General features: G+C 36.8%; 1 protein-coding gene across 2 annotated transcripts in view; it reads left to right on the forward strand.

Moving 5' to 3' along the window:
• Window positions 1-18,935, forward strand: part of RNGTT (RNA guanylyltransferase and 5'-phosphatase) — a 237,893-nt gene that overhangs the window by 173,824 nt on the left and 45,134 nt on the right. For both annotated transcript variants that reach the window (XM_082633617.1, XM_082633618.1), the window contains exon 14: window positions 12,394-12,460. In XM_082633617.1, the coding sequence (XP_082489743.1) occupies window positions 12,394-12,460 (67 nt within the window). The remainder of the gene's footprint in view (window positions 1-12,393; window positions 12,461-18,935) is intronic.

Genomic DNA, 18,935 nt, shown 5'->3' on the forward strand with positions numbered 1-18,935 from the left:
TTTAAAAAAAGGGATGCATATATAATATTTACTAGAGGAGTATTCAAATTAAAATTAATAGTAAAGAGAAGATCAATATAATGTATATTCTGTCAGTGAGACACTTAGGCAGTTCTCTGTAGTTTTGGCAGTTCATGTGTCAGTAGTTTGTGGAGAGTTCTATGAAGCTGAAATTCAGATTTGAAGTAATTCTTTTCAGTGTGGAATATAACAGTCTCAGTCATTCTGGGGTCTGTGATTTAAAAAAAACATTTCTCTCTTTGATTGATGATAGCTATTATTGAAATAGCTGGTAACATGGTGCTATAATTTAGACAGAAAAAAATGGAATTGTGAATTATATCCACTCAGCTTAAATTTCTCTGTTTCTTGTCTCCACAGTATCTTTTGTACTTTTTCTGCAGAAATGGCCCCATAGCATAATGTTCCTACATTTTCCCAGGGGAAAAGGAGGATGTCACAGTCTTGTCTGAAGTATACAAGGGGAACTTGTACAACAAAAATATAGGGAAAAAATAGAATAAGATTCTGAACTTCCCAATACAGGAAATGAAAGTGTTATTCATTTATTTTATTTATTAATCTTTTAACAGATGTGCTTTACATATACATCTTGGAGTCAAGGAGGTGAAAATTTATGGATATGATGATGATTCACGTAATTTCAGATGTTTAGATTTGAGGCTAATCCCTACGTAAATCATTCTCCCCTCTCTTCTTTTGTAGGTAAAAGTAAGCTATAGAATAATTCTTATGACCAGTAGATAATAAACCAGGTGGGGAGCTATATGTGTTTGATGATTTCCCTGTTAAAAACCACTTTTCAGACTTTTTGCTTCATGTTTACACAGGCAGGTCTTAAAATAATAAACCAACTCTCCATTTAGAATGATCAGGGTGGGTTGATTTAGAATTATTTGTAGGCCCAGTTTGTGATATGGCCTGTGAACATTTGTACTTTCCTTTTTTCATATATTTAGCAAAACTTTGAAGATGAAGTTTGTACATTATTTTTTACAGCTTTATTGAGGAGTAATTGATATATGATAACCTGCACTTAAAGTGTGCAATTTGATTTTTAAGTGTGAAATCACCACTCCCGGAATAAGATGATGAACATGTCCATCAGACGCCCCCCCCCCCCCAATTTCCTCCTGCCCCTTGTCAATCCCTCCCTCCCTCTTTCCTCCAACACCCTTCACTCCCTTTTCTGGCAACCACTGCTTTGGGGTATTCATTTTCTAGAATCTTATGTAAATGGAAACATACACTGTATGTGTCTGTGGTGGTCTTCCCCCGCCCCCCCTTCTTTCAACATTAGATTCATCCACGTTGTTACATGTATCAGTAGTTCATTTCTTTTTATTGCTGAGCAGCCTGTTGTTGTATAGATATATCGCAATTTACTTATCCGTTCACCTGTGTATGGACGGACATTTGAGATGTCTTCGATCTTTGGCTATTATGAATAAAGCTGCTGTGAGACTTGGAAACAAGTCTTCTCGTAGACATAAGCTTTCATTTGTCTTGAAATGGGACTGGCCATTTTTTTCTCCAAAGGATCAGATAGTAAATATGTTAGTCTTTATTGGCTCCAGGTGGTAGGCTGGGGTAGTGGTGGGACTTCATTTGTTTCCCTTCTCTCAGGTACCATCTTATCTTGGCTGGGACTGGAAAATTTGTCTGTACATTTTTAATGCACTTATGTTCCTTTTTTTGTCTTTTTTTTATTTTACTGCCTTTCTATTTAAAACCATTATGCCCAGATATGTGAGTTCTGTGTTTTCATATTATATTTATGCCGTAGAATTTGTAGCTCTAATACTAAGAAGAGGATGAGTGACTTGTGGATTCCCTAGAAGCTCATCTCTTAAAATACTCATCTATTTTTACAGGAATATTAAAATATGTTAATATACCAATTAATATTGTATCCCTCGTTTAGGAGTCACTCTTACTCTCTCACTGATTGCTTATGTTGGTTTTTTTCTTTGGGCTTTTTATATTAAGACCTTTTATAGTATGAAGTATACATACAGAAAAGTACATAAAATATAAATGTACAGCTTACTGAAATTTCATGGAACCAACATACATTTAACTACTACTCAGAACAACAAAAAAACATATTGCCAGCACCCTAGATGCCTCCAGCATGCTATTTCTCATTCACAAATTTCTCTCTCCCACCAAAGATAGCCATTATCTGTAAGTTTGTGATTTTTACTTCCTTGCTCTTTTTTATACTTTTATTATTTAGGTATGCAATTCTAAACACTAGGGTTTGGTTTTGCCTGGTTTTGAACCTTACATAAATGCAACTCTATGTTCTTTTATATTTGGCTTCATGTCTCCTTTACACAATCTTAATATAATCTGGTACAGTACCTCACTTTCACTTTTCATGATCTTGACACTTTTTTTTTTTTTGCGGTACGTGGGCCCCTCACTGTTGTGGCCTCTCCCGTTGCAGAGCACAGGCTCCGGACACGCAGGCTCAGCAGCCATGGCTCACAGGCCCGGCCGCTCCGCATGTGGGATCTTCCCGGACCGGGACACGAACCCATGTCCCCTGCATCTGCAGGTGGACTCTCAACCACTGCGCCACCAGGGAAGCCCGATCTTGACACTTTTTGAAGACTACTAGTTATTATATAGAACGCCCCTTAGTGTGATCTTTTGGGGGGATGTATTTTTAGGAAGGCACACCACGAAAGCGACAGTGTGCTCTTCTAGGTGCATTATGTCGGGGGTTGGAGCTCATGTTGGTAATTTTGATTATTTGGTTAAGTGAGTCTGCTGGATTTTAAAGTTGCTATGTTTATGATTAGTAAGTGTTTTCTGGGTAGAAATAGAGACTAGGCAGATGTCAAGTTTCTCATCCTACCTTCGTCTTGTAGTTTTAGTATTTTTCAATGGTTTTTGCCTGCAACAATCCTTACTGTGGTGTTTTTCAATTTCAATTCGGCAAATATTTCAAATATGGTGAATTTCAATTTCCTTCATTCTTTTTCAGTGCATTAATAGGGATTGAAATGGAAAGAACCACTGTCCCCTCTTCCTCATATACTTATTTATATTATTAAGGATTTAGGAATATTTCACTCCATGGGTTATAATCCAGCACTATGATTTTGTTTTGCTGTTTTGGCTTCGGTCCTTGGGAACGCCTTCAGTTCAACATCTGTGTCTTTTTGACATGCTCTCATCACTTTTCCATATCTCCTTACTTCCCAGTACCACAAGATGTTCCAGGCTCTTCTTATACTTTCCCCACCTCAGTCCAGAAATCAGCCCTTTCTCCAAAGAGCCCAGGTGTTTTTGTTTTTGATTTTTGCGGTACGCGGGCCTCTCACTGCTGCGGCCTCTCCCGTTGCGGAGCACAGGCTCCGGACGCGCAGGCTCAGTGGCCATGGCTCACGGGCCCAGCCGCTCCGCGGCATGTGGGATCTTCCCGGACCGGGGCACGAACCCGCATCCCCTGCATCGGCAGGCAGACTCTCAACCACTGCGCCACCAGGGAAGCCCTGTTTTTGTTTTTTAATTGGTGAAGATTGGTGGTTGGAAGCATGGATCTAGGTCCTCTGCATGGTTGTTGCTGCTGGGTGTCATTACAGACCCTCTCAGTTGTCAGAGCTAGGAATGTATTTATTTCTACGGGCACACAGATTCTTTATTTAACCATGTGGTGGTTGGTGGTGGTGGTGGTGGTTTTTCATTTTTTTCATGGAAGTCTAGAGCATTTTGTTACTCCTATACCAAGGTTTAGAAGGCAAACCAGGAGAGAAAAGTGTAGGCTATGAAAAGTCTGTAAGGATACTAATAAACTCACTCACTTGCTAATTCAAGTTTCATCTGGGGCTAATGGCATATGCTGCTTTTACCTACATTATACTAGAAGTCTCAAAGAATAATGTAGGCCTTCTCAATAATGTGCATTTTCTCAAATTCAGAAGGGCCCTACTGATCCCATATTAGGTGCATTTACTTTCTCTTTTTTTCTAGTATGAAATATATTGGATGTAGTCTGCTCTTTGGAGAACTTGCTCATTGGCTTCGAAGTGGGATTTTATTTAAGTCAGTCAGTATTCATGATACTGAAAGTTTTTTCAGAGTATTTTGTTGCAGTTGAAAAGTGTATCAGTTAGTGGGTAATGTAATTAGGGCTTGTAGACAGAACAGTTAATTTTGAGTTATGTAGCTTATTTTTAGAAAGATCCCCTTTGCCTTTTTTAACTTTTAATTTGAAATAATTATAGACTCAATTTCCTTTTAAAGCAATTTTTTTGTAAGCCTGATATATTGTCAGTGAATGATGGTGAATGAGGTTCTTTTAAATAATGTTCTTTCTATTACCTGCCAAGTTTTACTTTTCCTTTATGTGACAGAACTTTCTGGAAATAATTTTGCAGCTTTCTTTCCAGAATAGATACTTGTTAATATTTGTATTTGGGAAATTGAAACAAAATGAACATTAGACTTGCCTATCTTTACTTTTTTCGAAAGCTCTAATAGATTTCCTTTCTTTCTTTCTTTTTTTTTTTCCAGCAATGCTGCCATTTTTTTTTCTAATATCTTTATTGGAGTATAATTGCTTTATAATGTTGTGTTAGCTTCTGCTGTATAACTAAGTGAATCAACTATAGGTATACATATATCCCCATACCTCCTCCCTCTTGCGTCTCCCTCCCACCCTCCCTGTCCCACCCCTCTAGGTGGTCACAAAGCACCGAGCTGATCTCCCTGTGCTATGCGGCTGCTTCCTACTAGCTATCTATTTTACATTTGGTAGTGTATATAAGTCCATGCCACCCTCTCACTTCGTCCCAGCTTACCCATCCCCCTCCCCGTGTCCTCAAGTCCATTCTCTACGTCTGCATCTTTACTCCTGTCCTGCCCCTAGGTTCTTCACAACTTTTTTTTCTTTTTTTTTAGATTTCATATATATGTATTAGCATACGGTATTTGTTTTTCTCTTTCTGACTTACTTCACTTTGTATGACAGACTCTAGGTCCATCCACCTCACTACAAATAACTCAAGTTCATTTCTTTTTATGGTTGAGTAATATTCCATGGTATATATGGGCCACATCTTTATCCATTCATCTGTCAGTGGACACTTAGGTTGCTTCCATGTCCTGGCTCTTGTAAATAGTGCTGCAATGAACATTGTGGTACATGGCTCTTTTTGAATTATGGTTTTCTCAGGGTATATGCTCAGTAGTGGGATTGCTGAGTTGAATGGTAGTTCTATTTTTAGATTTTTAAGTAACCTCCATACTGTTCTCCATAGTGGCTGTATCAATTTACATTCCCACTAACAGTGCAAGAGATTTCCCTTTTCTCCACACCCTCTCCAACATTTATTGTTTGTAGATTTTTTGATGATGGACATTCTGACTGGTGTGAAGTGATACCGGATTGTAGTTTAGTTTTTTTTTTTTTTTTTTTTTTTTTTCGCGGTATGCGGGCCTCTCACTGCTGCGGCCTCTCCCGTTGCGGAGCACAGGCTCCGGACGCGCAGGCCCAGCGGCCATGGCTCACGGGCCCAGCCGCTCCGCGGCACACGGGATCCTCCCAGACCGGGGCACGAACCCGCACCCCCTGCATTGGCAAGCGGACTCTCAACCACTGCGCCACCAGGGAGGCCCTGTAGTTTAGTTTTGATTTGCATTTCTCTAATGATGAGTGATGTTGAGCATCCTTTCATGTGTTTGTTGGCAATCTGTATATGTTCTTTGGAGAAATGTCTATTTAGGTCTTCTGCCCGTTTTTGGATTGGGCTGTTTGTTTTTTTGATATTGAGCTGCATGGGCTGCTTATAAATTTTGGAGATTAATCCTTTGTCAGTTGCTTCATTTGCAAATACTTTCTCCCATTCTGAGGGTTGTCTTTTCGTCTTGTTTATGGTTTCCTTTGCTGTGCAAAAGCTTTGAAGTTTCATTAGGTCCCATTTGTTTATTTTTGTTTTTATTTCCATTTCTCTAGGAGGTGGGCCAAAAAGGATCTTGCTGTGATTTATGTCATAGAGTGTTCTGCCTGTGGTTTCCTCTAAGAATTTTATAGTGTCTGGCCTTACATTTAGGTGTTTAATCCATTTTGAGTTTATTTTTGTGTATAGTGTTAGGGAGTGTTCTAATTTCATTCTTTTACATGTAGCTGTCCAGTTTTCCCAGCACCACTTATTGAAGAGGCTGTCTTTTCTCCATTGAATATTCTTGCCTCCTTTATCAAAAATCAGGTGACCATATGTGCGTGAGTTTATCTCTGGACTTCCTATCCTGTTCCATTGATCTATATTTCTGTTTTTGTGCCAGTACCATACTGCAATTTTGTAGTATAGTCTGAAGTGTGGGAGCCTGATTCCTCCAGCTCCATTTTTCTTTCTCAAGATTACTTTGGCTATTCGGGGTCTTTTGTGTTTCCATACAAATTGTGAAATTTTTTGTCCTCGTTCTGTGAAAAATGCCATTGGTAGTTTGATAGGGATTGCATTGAATCTGTAGATTGCTTTGGGTAGTATAGTTATTTTCACAGTGTTGATTCTTCCAATCCAAGAACATGGTATATCTCTCCATCTATTTGTATCATCTTTAATTTCTTTCATCAGTGTCTTATAGTTTTCTGCATACAGGTCTTTTGTCTCCTTAGGTAGGTTTATTCCTAGGTGTTTCATTCTTTTTGTTGTAGTGGTAAATGGGAGTGTTTCCTTTCAGATTTTTCTTCATTAGTGTATAGGAATGCAAGAGATTTCTGTACATTAATTTTGTAGCCTGCTACTTTTTTACCAAATTGACTGATTAGCTCTAGTAGTTTTCTGGTAGCATCTTTAGGATTCTGTATGTATAGTATCATGTCATCTGCAAACAGTGACAGCTTTACTTCTTCTTTTCCTATTTGGATTCTTTTTATTTCTTCTTCTTCTCTGATTGCTGTGGCTAGGACTTCCAAAACTATGTTGAATAATAGTGGTGAGAGTGGACATCCTTGTCTTGTTCCTGATCTTAGAGGAAATGCTTTCAGTTTTTCACCATTGAGAATGATGTTTGCTGTGGGTTTGTCATATATGGCCTTTATTATGTTAAGGTAAGTTCCCTCTATGCCCACTTTCTGGAGGGTTTTTTATCATAAATGGCGTTAAATTTTGTCAAAAGCTTTTTCTGTATCTATTGAGATGATCATATGGTTTTTCTCCTTCAGTTTGTTAATATGGTGTATCACATTGATTGATTTGCATGTACTGAAGAATCCTTGCATTCCTGGGATAAACCCCACTTGATCATGGTGTATGATCCCTTTAATGTGCTGTTGGATTCTGTTTGCTAGTACTTTGTTGAGGATTTTTGTATCTATGTTCATCAGTGATATTGGCCTGTAATTTTCTTTCTTTGTGACATCTTTGTCTGGTTTTGGTATCAGGGTGATGGTGGCCTCGTAGAATGAGTTTGGGCATGTTCCTTCCTCTGCAATTTTTTGGAAGAGTTTGAGAAGGATGGGTGTTAGCTCTTTTGTAAATGTTTGACAGAATTCACCTGTGAAGCCATCTGGTCCTGGGCTTTTGTTTGTTGGAAGATTTTTTATCACAGTCTCAATTTCAGGGCTTGTGACTGGTCTGTTTATATTTTCTATCTCTTCCTGGTTCAGTCTTGGGAGGTTGTGCTTTCCTAAGAATTTGTCCATTTTCTTCCAGGTTGTCCTTTGTATTGGCATATGATTGTTTGTAGTAGTCTCTCATGATCCTTTGTATTTCTGCAGTGTCAGTTGTTTCTTCTCCTTTTTCTTTTCTAATTCTGTTTATTTGAGTCTTCTCCCTTTTTTTCTTGATGAGTCTGGCTAATGGTTTATCAATTTTGTTTATCTTCTCAAGGAACCAGCTTTTAGTTTTATTGATCTTTGCTATTGTTTTCTTCATTTATTTCTGATCTGATCTTTATGATTTCTTTCCTTCTGCTAACTTTGGGGATTTTTTGTTCTTGTTTCTCCAATACCTTTAGGTGTAAGGTTAGGTTGTTTATTTGAGATGTTCCTTGTTTCTTGAGGTAGGATTGTACTGCTATAAACTTCCCTCTTAGAACTGCTTTTGCTGCATTCCATAGGTTTTGGGTCATTGTGTTTTCATTGTCATTTATGCTGGTACTTTTTGATTTCTTCTTTGATTTCTTCAGTGATCTCTTGGTTATTTAGTAGTGTATTGTTTAGCCTCCATGTGTTTGTATTTTTTACAGGTTTTTTCCTGTAATTGATATCTAGCCTCATAGCGTTCTGGTTGGAAAAGATGCTTGATATGATTTCAATTTTCTTAAATTTACTGAGGCTTGATTTGTGACCCAGGATATAATCTATCCTGGAGAATGTTCCATGAGCACTTGAAAAGAAAGTGATTTTTTTTTTTTTGGATGGAGTGTCCTATAAATATCAATTAAGTCTATCTTGTTTAATTATCATTTAAAGCTTGTGTTTCCTTATTTATTTTCATTTTGGATGATCTGTCCATTGGTGAAAGTGGGGTGTTAAAGTCCCCTACTGTGATTGTGTTACTGTGGATTTCCTCTTTTATGGCTGTTAGCATTTGCCTTATGTATTGAGGTGCTCCTGTGTTGGGTGCATAAATATTTACAATCCTTATATCTTCTTCTTGGATCCATCCCTTGATCATTATGTAGTGTCCTTCTTTGTCTCTTGTAAAGTCTTTGTTTTAAAGTCTATTTTGTCTGATATGAGAATTGCTACTCCAGCTTTCTTTTGATTTCTATTTGCATGGGATATCTTTTTCCATCCCTTTACCTTCAGTCTGTATGTGTCCCTAGGTCTGAAGTGGGTCTCTTGTAGTTAGCATATATACGGGTCTTGTTTTTGTATCCATTCAGCCAGTCTGTGTCTTTTGGTTGGAGTATTTAATCCATTTACATTTAAGGTAGTTATCAATATGTATGTTCCTATTACCATTTACTTAATTGTTTTGGATTTGTTTTTGTATGTCTTTTCCTTCTCTTATGTTTCCTGCCTAGAGAAGTTTCTTTAGCATTTGTTGTAAAGCTGGTTTAGTGGTGCCGAATTCTCTTAGCTTTTGCTCAGCAGTGCCTTCTTACTTTAAAAATTTCTTTGGTAGCCACACTATAGAAGCATTTAGTTACAAGCAAATTTTTTGGAAGTTATTAGCATTTGTATAAAGGTTATATTAATGTTCACCTAATAGAAGGACAAAACAATTATCTGGTACTAAATGCGTCATGGTTTTTATTTTAACATATGCTTTTTATTTTAACATTTATAATGCATCTGTAAATGCTGAATTAATGCCTTTACCCTGGGGATTTAAAATGTGTGAATGCTATATTATATACAAATACCCTGTCATAATAAAATGGTGCCTATTGTTTGACAATAATTTTGTATACAATTTAGCATAATAATTTTTTTTTTTTTTTTTTTTTTTGCGGTAAGTGGGCCTCTCACTGTTGTGGCCTCTCCCTTGCGGAGCACAGGCTCCGGACGCGCAGGCTCACAGGCCCAGCCGCTCTGCGGCATATGGGATCCTCCCGGACCGGGGCACGAACCCATATCCCCTGCATCGGCAGGCGGACTCTCAACCACTGCGCCACCAGGGAAGCCCTAGCATAATAATTTTTTGAAAGGTAAAAGCATTTTAGGAAATGTTCCATCTTAGAAGTTGGAATTTTTGTTCTCAAAGTATTAATTATTTTACACATAGCAAACATTTAAATTATGATACATATTAAAACCCACTCAAACAAAGGTGGTAATGTAATTTATGTAAGGAATAATACAGACATGAATCAGAAAGAACAGTATTTAAAAAGCGAAATATATATATGCTGTGTAACTAACATTTAAGATATTTCTTGTTTAGAAGGTAGTTATTAGATAGGCAAGTTGGAGGAAGGGGAGGACACACTGAATAGTATATTGGCAAGCTTCCTAAAATGTATATACCTAGTAATTAGAGGCATATTGATTTTTAAATACAGCCAGCTTTTATTCTCCTCTTTTTGTATCATGTATTTGTATGAACAGTGACTATTCTTACTTCTAAAAGAGGTTTATGAAGCTTTTTGTGATCATTTGTTATATAGGAAATAAATTACCACTGCAATATAAAACTAACATTAAATTTGTGATACTGGCAATTTGTGAGAGATTTAAAGTTTTGTTGCTTTGATTAATTTCTTATTTGTCAAATGATTGTGAAGAAATTCTCCACTTCCTAGTTGAGATTTGGGGACATTTCTTATGCTTTCTACTTTGCATTCAGTGAACAAATATCCCTTTAGTCATGTTTGTAACCTTCAACAACATGCTAAAAGGCATAACTGTAAGTATCACTCACATGCCGAACTTAAGTACTGTAGCTTTTTGCTAAATTGGTTTAATTTATTATTGTGTTTGTCAGCTATTAGCTTTCCTTTAGTGGCTTTCAGTACTTTATAGGCCTTTAAAGAATGTAGGGAACAGAGGTGTTCCTAGGAGGTGGAATATCTATCTACCTTATTTCATAAAATCTAAGGTGCTTTAAGAGTGAACTTTATTAGTCTTACTAGACCAAGTCAGTGGAAGGTTATGTAGGGGTAGAAAAATTTCCCCTTCTTTTCTTCTAGGTTCTTTGGTCTAATAATTAAATTGACATAGGACAGATTAACAGGAGAAAAACATATTTAAGTTAGTATGTATGGGATCTCCAAAGATAAAGAGACTCAAGGGTAGGCTGAGCAGTTGAGGCTTATGTGCCATCCTGTGCTAAGGAATGGGATAAGAGCCTGGGTCTTCAAAGGGGAGGAGGGTAACTCACAGGATGATGAGAAGAACAGATGTTTTGTATTTAGAAGTTTGCCCTGCCATGCAGATTGATCTTTCAGATAAAAATGTTATCTATGGTAATAGCTCTCTTTCTGGGCCAGGCCCCCTATCTAAGTTCTTTTAGGCAGTTACCAGAGAGGGAAAAAGTTTTCCTGAGTCTCCTAGGTCTTGATTGCCTTCAGCTCAAAATAATCCACTCGTCAAAGTGGTGTATTTTGGGTTGGTGTATTCTCCCCTTCAGTAATCATACAACCATCTCACACTGTCACCCGGTGACAGTGATTACAAGATATAGTAGAGTAATTAATTTAATTATGACCTTCTCATACCCAGCACGACTACATGCTCCACAAGCATAGTTCTAATGATGGTATTTCCTTATTCACAGTGTTTCAATGTAGTCAAGAATGATAGCCCTCTTTAAATAGGAAGGAAGGAATGATGCAAGGAAGGTAACCATTTTACCCCCACCCTCTAGATGGTTTGATTTTTATTTTCATGTGCACTTATTGTCTGTACAAAAAAATAAATATTACTTATGAAATAAAGATAAGACATTTGACGTTCTTCATGGCCCATTCCAAACCTGCTTCGGGTTTTCATCTCTGACTAACTTATCCCTTACTTCAGCCAGACTTCTTTACTTTTGGTTTCAAATCTTCTACATTCTCAGGATATAGTTTAAATTTTCTCCCTTTGCCTTACCAACCCTTTAAAAGTTAAGCCTAAATTCCTCTTCAGGCTTCTTTAGCTCCCTCCGTAGAAGGTATCTCTCACTCCACTACTTTGCAATGGCAAATACCTCTAGAATAGCATTTATCAGAGGCCAGCTTTTGTTAGGGTAATTGTGTATCTGGTTCTCCCGTTAAATTTTGGGACTGAACTGTTTAGGTTTGTATTATCTCCATAGTGCATAATATAGACACACAGTGAGTGTTTCCTGAATTGAACTTTTATAGGTTTTTAAATATACGCATTGCTTCTTTTATTTCTCCCCTATGTAGTAATTTTGCTAGAATTACTAGTATGTTAGACTGTTTTACATTTAAGTTGCCATTCTCAATATTTACCCATCATTTTCTGAAGTATAAGAATTATTCCTGGGCTTCCCTGGTGGTGCAGTGGTTGAGAGTCTGCCTGCCAATGCAGGGGACATGGGTTCGAGCCCTGGTCTGGGAAGATCCCACATGCCGCGGAGCGGCTGGCCCCGTGAGCCACAATTACTGGGCCTGCGTGTCTGGAGCCTGTGCTCCGCAACAAGAGAGGCCGCGATAATGAGAGGCCCGCGCACCGCGATGAGGAGTGGCCCCCGCTTGCCGCAACTAGAGAGGGCCCTCGCACAGAAACGAAGACCCAACGCAGCCATAAATAAATAAATAAAATTAAAAAAAAAGAATTATTCCTTTGCTGGTTACTATTCCTTTGCTGGTTACTCTTCCATCGTGCAAAAAGACAAGAAAAATTGCATAGATATTAATTTTTTCATAGTCAGGATCTATTATACAAATTTTGGTAATTATACAACCTCATATTTAAGGAAGAGTATTTTATAAATAATGCTTTTTTTTCCTTTGTAGGTTACTTCCTCAGAATGTTGGCCTTCTCTATGTTGGAGGTTATGAAAGACCCTTTGCACAAATCAAGGTATGGTTGTTCATTTTCTAGTATATTTTTCCTAGATACAGTTCACTCGTCCAGAACCCACCAAAACCCTGAAAATAACTATCAAAAAAATTTGGGAATGTGAATTATTAATTTCATTAGTTTTTGCATATCTCTGATGAAAAAGTAATTCAGTTTTTCAGTGAATCGATTAGTTTAATAATCTTGCCCTTAGTAGCGTTAATTTTGACCATTGCACTTCAGTGATTAGTTAAGAAGAGTACAATTTAGAGCCGTATTACCCTTTTTACCAATAGAATTTTTTGACAGCTTTATTGAGGTATAATAGGCATATAGTAAAATATACATATTTAAACTGTACAATTTGACATACCCTTGTGAAACCATCACCACATCCATCACCCCTAAAAGTTTCCTTGTGCCCCTTTGAACTCCCCCGTCCTGCCCTTCCTTTTTCTCTTTCAGTTCCCAGGTGACCACTGATCTAATCATTATAGGTTAATTTGCACTTTCCAGAATTTTATATAAATTTTATATAATTTTATATAAATGGATCATACTGTATTTCTTTCTCTCTCTCTTTTAGCTTCTTTCATTCAGTGTTATTATTTTGAGATTCACCCATGTTGTTACACTTCAGTAGTTCATTCTTTTTTATTGCTGAGTAGTATTTCATTATATGGTTTTAGCACAATTTCTTTATCCTTTCACACATTGAGAGACATTTGGGTTGTTTCTGCTTTTTGACTATTACAAATAAAGCTGCTGTGAACATTTGTGTACAAGTCTCTGTATGGACATATATTTTCATTTCTCTTGGGTAAATACCTAAGACCAAAATGGCTGAGTTAAATGGCAGTTGTATGTTTTAACTTTTTAAGAAACTACCAAACTATTTCCCCACCAGCACGGTGAGTGCCAGTTCCTCCATATCATCATCAACATTTGGTATGGTCAGTCTTTTTAAGTTTAGTCATTCTTATAGGTATATAGTATTTCATTGGAGTTTTAATTTGCATTTCTGTAATGACTAATAATGTTGAGCATCTTCTCATGTACTTATTTGCCATCTGTACGTCTCTAGTGAAGTGTGTGTTCAAAACTTGCCATTTTTTAGTTGGGTTTTTTGTTTTCTTACCGTTGAGTTTTGAGCATTCTTTATATATCTTCTGGATGTAAGCCCTTTATCAGATATGGGATTTCTCTTAACAGGATCCTCAAAGAGCAAAAATTCTTAATGTTGGTGAAGTTCAGTTTATTAGTTTTTTTTTCATGGTTCTTGCTTTTAGTGTTGATCTAAGAAATATTTGCCTAGTCCAAAGGCCAAAAGATTATTCTCCTATGTATTCTTCTAGAATCTTTATAGTTCTAGGTTTTACATTTAAGTTTATTATCCAGTGGAGTTAATTTTTGTATATGATGCAAGGTTCAAGGCATAGAGGAATATTGTCCCCCTACACCCCAACCTTTTTTTGGCCCGTGGATATCCAGTTGTTCCGAAACCATTTGTTAAAAAGGGTATCCTTTCCACCATTGAAGTGCCTTTGCATCTTAGTTGAAAATCAACTCACCATATGTGTGTGAATCTATTTCTGAGCTCTTTATTCTGTTGCATTGACCTATGTATCCCTCCACCAGTATCGCACTGTCTTGATTTTTGTAGCTTTAGAATAAGTCATGAAGTCAGGTAGTGTAAATCCTGCAACTTTGTTCTTTTTCAAAGTTGCTTAGACTACTCTGGGTTCCTTTAATTTCCATGTGAATGTTAGAATCATCTTGTCAATTTCTGTAAAATTACCTGCTGGAATTTTGATTTGGATCACGTTGAATCTGGAGATCAATTTGAAGAGAAATGACATCATAATGGTATTGAATCTTACAATTCATCAAAGCCACATATTTCTCCATTTATTTAGATCTTTAATGTCTCTCAGCAGTATTTCATTGTTTCAGTGTGTTGGTCTTGCACATTTAAAAGTAAATTTATCTGTAAATATTTTATATTTGTGATGCTATTTTAAAAGTACTTTTTATTTCAATTTACAGTTGTTCATTGCTAGTACATAAAAAGACGATTAAATTTTGTGTGTTTACTTTAAATCCTACAACTTTACTATACTCAATTAGTAATTCTAGTAGCTTTTTTTGTAGATTTCATAGGATTTTCTACATAAATGATTATGTCATCTACTAATAGGCAGTTTTCTTTTTCCTTTCTGATCTTGATATTGATACCTTTTATTGCTTTTTCTTGCTTTAGTGCACTGGCTAAAACCTACAGTACAAAGTTGATTAGAAATGGTGATAACGGACATCCTTGCCTTGTTCCTGATCTTAGAGGGAAAGCATTCAATTTTTTGTCAAAAATTGTTTTTATAGCAATATTAGTTGAGGATTGAAGCACAGATTCCAACTAGGCTTTCTTGTAAAAGGTGGAATAATATTATGAACGTTCAAGGCAGTAAATAAAAAGAAAGGTTTGCAGTCATCCTTTTCCTTTGTTATTTTAACTTTATTAATGTTTTCTGACAGACCTGTAAAATTTGATTTGTTTTTTTGGTTTAGTATTGGATTTTTCCTCACATTTGTTTCTTTTTTTTTTTTAATTTATTTATTTATTCATTTATTTTTGGCTGTGTTGGGTCTTCGTTTCTGTGCGAGGGCTTTCTCTAGTTGCGGCAAGCGGGGGCAACTCTTCATCGCGGTGCGTGGGCCTCTCACTGTTGCCGGCCTCTCTTGTGCGGAGCACAGGCTCCAGACGCGCAGGCTCAGTACCTGTGGCTCACGCACCCAGCTGCTCCGCGGCATGTGGGATCCTCCCAGACCAGGGCTCGAACCCATGTCCCCTGCATTGGCAGGCAGACCCCCAACCACCGCGCCACCAGGGAAGCCCCCTCACATTTGTTTCTTGGCTTCATGAGTTAATTATTTTTCTCACGTTCATTTGTCGGATGTGATTTTGAATTCCTTTCCCCCTACATATATGACATATTTTTATGCTTTGAAGAACAAAGAGTTTTCAGAATAGACTGAGCCTGAATAGGACATATAAGATATTTAATACTGAGGCGGTTTAGTCACATTATTGACATTTTAAAACGATAAACCTTCTTTAGCTACCATAGCATCAGCACTTCTTTAAATACCTTCCTTAATTTAACTTAAGACACTCTCAAAAGTCCACATTAGGGTCTTAAGTCGTGGACCCTCTTGAACGTTTCTGATACCCTAAGTAACGACAAGCATTCAGGTACATTTGTTTTAATTCTATTTTTAACATCCCTGGAACACGAGTGGAGTTGGCAAGAGTCTCTTCATAAACCTCCCTCACTATCCTGTTCACCAAATTCTCCAGCAGAGGCAGGAATTCTAATAAGTTTCAGCAGAAACATTTCTAAAAGCCCCAATTTTTTTTCGTCCATTGGTTTGGAAAATCCTGTTTCTCTGTATTAGAACTGAAATAATGAAAAAGTGAGAGGCTTATCTGATATATTTAAGGAAGGGTAGAATTTGTGCTTGTGTGTGTGTGTGTTACATGTTGTCTCAAAAACATAAGTGTATGTATGTAGGAGGGTGACTCCTCCATCACTCACCTGATTCATTAACATATCATTTTCTTTATCCAAGCCCTTTCTAACAAGCCCAGTGACAGAGGTCAATCCTTTGTCAACCCTTTATGCCTGGATAATCAACTCAGTAGAAAAAAGTCCATTATTTTAGGCCATCCTTTTCCTTTGATGTTGCTATAGGAAAGGTTTCTCTCATGAACTGTGAAAGGATTTCTTATCCTCATTAATTGTTGAAGTTCTTTTATAATTCCTGTGGTTCTTAAGAAAATGCTCTATAGATCCCTACCTAATTAGAATGCCTGTAAGTTAATTGGAAAACAATTTTAAAAAATCATAGTTTAAATGCTTGAGATTAGGCTAGAAATTTAAGGTTCATTCCCTGCCCCTTGCCTTGCATCTGACTTCTTCTGGACATGAAATACCAGTATTTGTTTGCTGTTAAACTAAATGTAATGATACTGTATTGTGTGGCATAGATATCAGATATAACCTTTAATAAATGGAAACTGTTTTGCTTTCTTAAGAGATTATTGGTTGAATTTTTTTTTTTATAAATCAAGATAGAAAATTGTTCATTTGAATATTTAGGAAAAGGAATTCTCATTTATTAACATCACAGGACTAAGTGTGAGTGGCTTGGTGTTAGAGGCTACATTTGTTAAAGTGGCATTTTACATTTGTATTTCTAAAAAGGAGCTCCAATTTATAAATATCAGAAAGAGAAAAAGGAAAACACAAAAAGGATGGTGGATATTTGGGCTAGTGTTAAATGAGTTCAGAAAATTTGCTATAGCGTGACAATAGATGTATGTACTATTAGCATATAACATGAATTGTTACAACCACTCTTTCTCTCTCTCTCTGTCTCTCCCTCTCCCATTATTACCCATCTTTTAGTTTTAGTTTTCTGTCCAAGCCCTAGGTAAAGATACCAGTGTGTACAAACATGGGACTTCATTACAGTCTTAGACCAGTACATCTTCATGCTAGTTTCAGGTTTCATTATTTTTAGAGGAAGTTATTCCAACTTTACCTTTTATATCTCTTAACATCTTCTGAAAGTCATCAGAATAAATTTTCATGGGAAATTTGTCATCTGAAGAACTTGATTTTAAACATGCATGATTATTCTCTTATTTTAAACTAAAATATGATAAACTAAATAAAACACTGATCATTTTATAATGAGTTGTAATACAGAGTAAGAAAAGAATTGCCTCACATATCCACAGCTATTGTTTTGTGCTGTAAATGAGGTAGATTTCACCCTCATCCAAGACTAACTTCTTTCAACTTTATTGAGAGTAAGATAAGTTTCTAGATGTACTGGGCTGTGTGTGACTTAGGGTTTTCTTAAGTAAGAGATATGTTTCATTATATCTTTATATGTAGTCTTTGAAATTCAAAAGGAAAGTTTTGAAAAAAGTAAAATTTTACTTAATTCTTATTTGAATGCTTTCAAGTTGTCAGAAGCTTTTTGGGGTGGAGGGGTGGTTATTTCTGTATATCTTTGCATAATACCTTTATCTTAATTCAGTGTGTATATAATCCTGTTGTTCATAGTTTATTTTTGTAGACATGATCAAGTTTAAATAATAGTTTACATTTTATTTATTTATTTTAAATTTTATTTATTTATTTTTGGCTGCATGGGTCTTCGTTGCTGTGCGCAGGCTTTCTCTAGTTGGGGAGAGCGGGGGCTACTCTTCATTGTGTTGGGAGGGCTTCTCATTGTGGTGGCTTCTCTTATTGCAGAGCACGGGCTCTAGGCACATAGGCTTCAGTAGTTGTGGCGCATGGTCTCAGTAGTTGTGGCTCGCAGGCTCTAGAGCGCAGGCTCAGTAGTTGTGGCGCATGGGCTTAGTTGCTCCACGGCATGTGGGATCTTCCCGGCCCAGTGATCGAACCTGTGTCCCCTGCGTTGGCAGGCGGATTCTTAACCACTGAGCCACCAGGGAAGTCCCAGTAGTTTACATTTTATACCTCTTATTCTGTGTTGTTTTCTAAAACATTTTACAGTGCAATAAAAATCTCAGTGCTATTCTCATAGGATTCTAGTCCTGGAGGCTCCACTTACCAGCCATAATGCATAAAACCAAGAAGGATGGAAGCTTGTCAACATCACTTTTAATCAACTGAAGGATTGTTATGGAAAGTCTCAGAGCCACAGGGCTGTCCCTCTCCACCGGGCTTGGTATTAGTTGCCTCTTGCAGTTCAGACAACCCAAGAAGTGTGTGAAGCTGTGAGGCTGAGTCACATACAGTTTTCACTCTGACACTGCGGAATAGCTGAAAAATGTCTTTTGTATTTTAACTATGAATTCCATGCAGCAGCCATATGTGAAATGTAAGGAGTATAACCGTTATTCTGAGGCAATTATTTTATAGTCAGTACAGCTGGGTTATTCTCTGCCTCAGAACTTGATTCCATCCCTGCTGAGGCACTGGGTACCATTAGTCACAGTCTCATACTCTAGGCTTTCTGAGTTCAATTTTTAAGTCGCTTTACAGCCCAGGAAATATAAAATTGGTGTAAAATTGGTGTTTGTATTCATATACATATTCCGTTAGTGCAAAGAAATAATGATCTCTTCTTCATCTTTGAAATATTTGAAAATCCATCAAACCATTCCCTCAGACTTTTTTAAATTAAAAAAAGTAGAATACTTTTCCTTTTTAGGTATATTGAGCTTGGATTGTTATTTATTACTTAAAAATATCTTTGAAATGCCTAATAATGTGTCAATTTTAATTTTTAGGGTAAATTAAATTTAAAGATAAAGTTATTTATTTGGAGTCTCTCTTAGGAAATACTGAGAAAACTAGGAAAACTGATTTGTTTCGTTCACTGACTGATGATGTTTTAGAAAATGTGTGGCTCATTAGATCGATACTTTTTACTAAAGGAAATTATTTAACATCCATAT

Source organism: Mesoplodon mirus (genome assembly GCF_964341445.2).
Source record: "Mesoplodon mirus genome assembly, chromosome: 10".
NCBI classification, from domain to species: Eukaryota; Metazoa; Chordata; class Mammalia; order Artiodactyla; family Ziphiidae; genus Mesoplodon; species Mesoplodon mirus.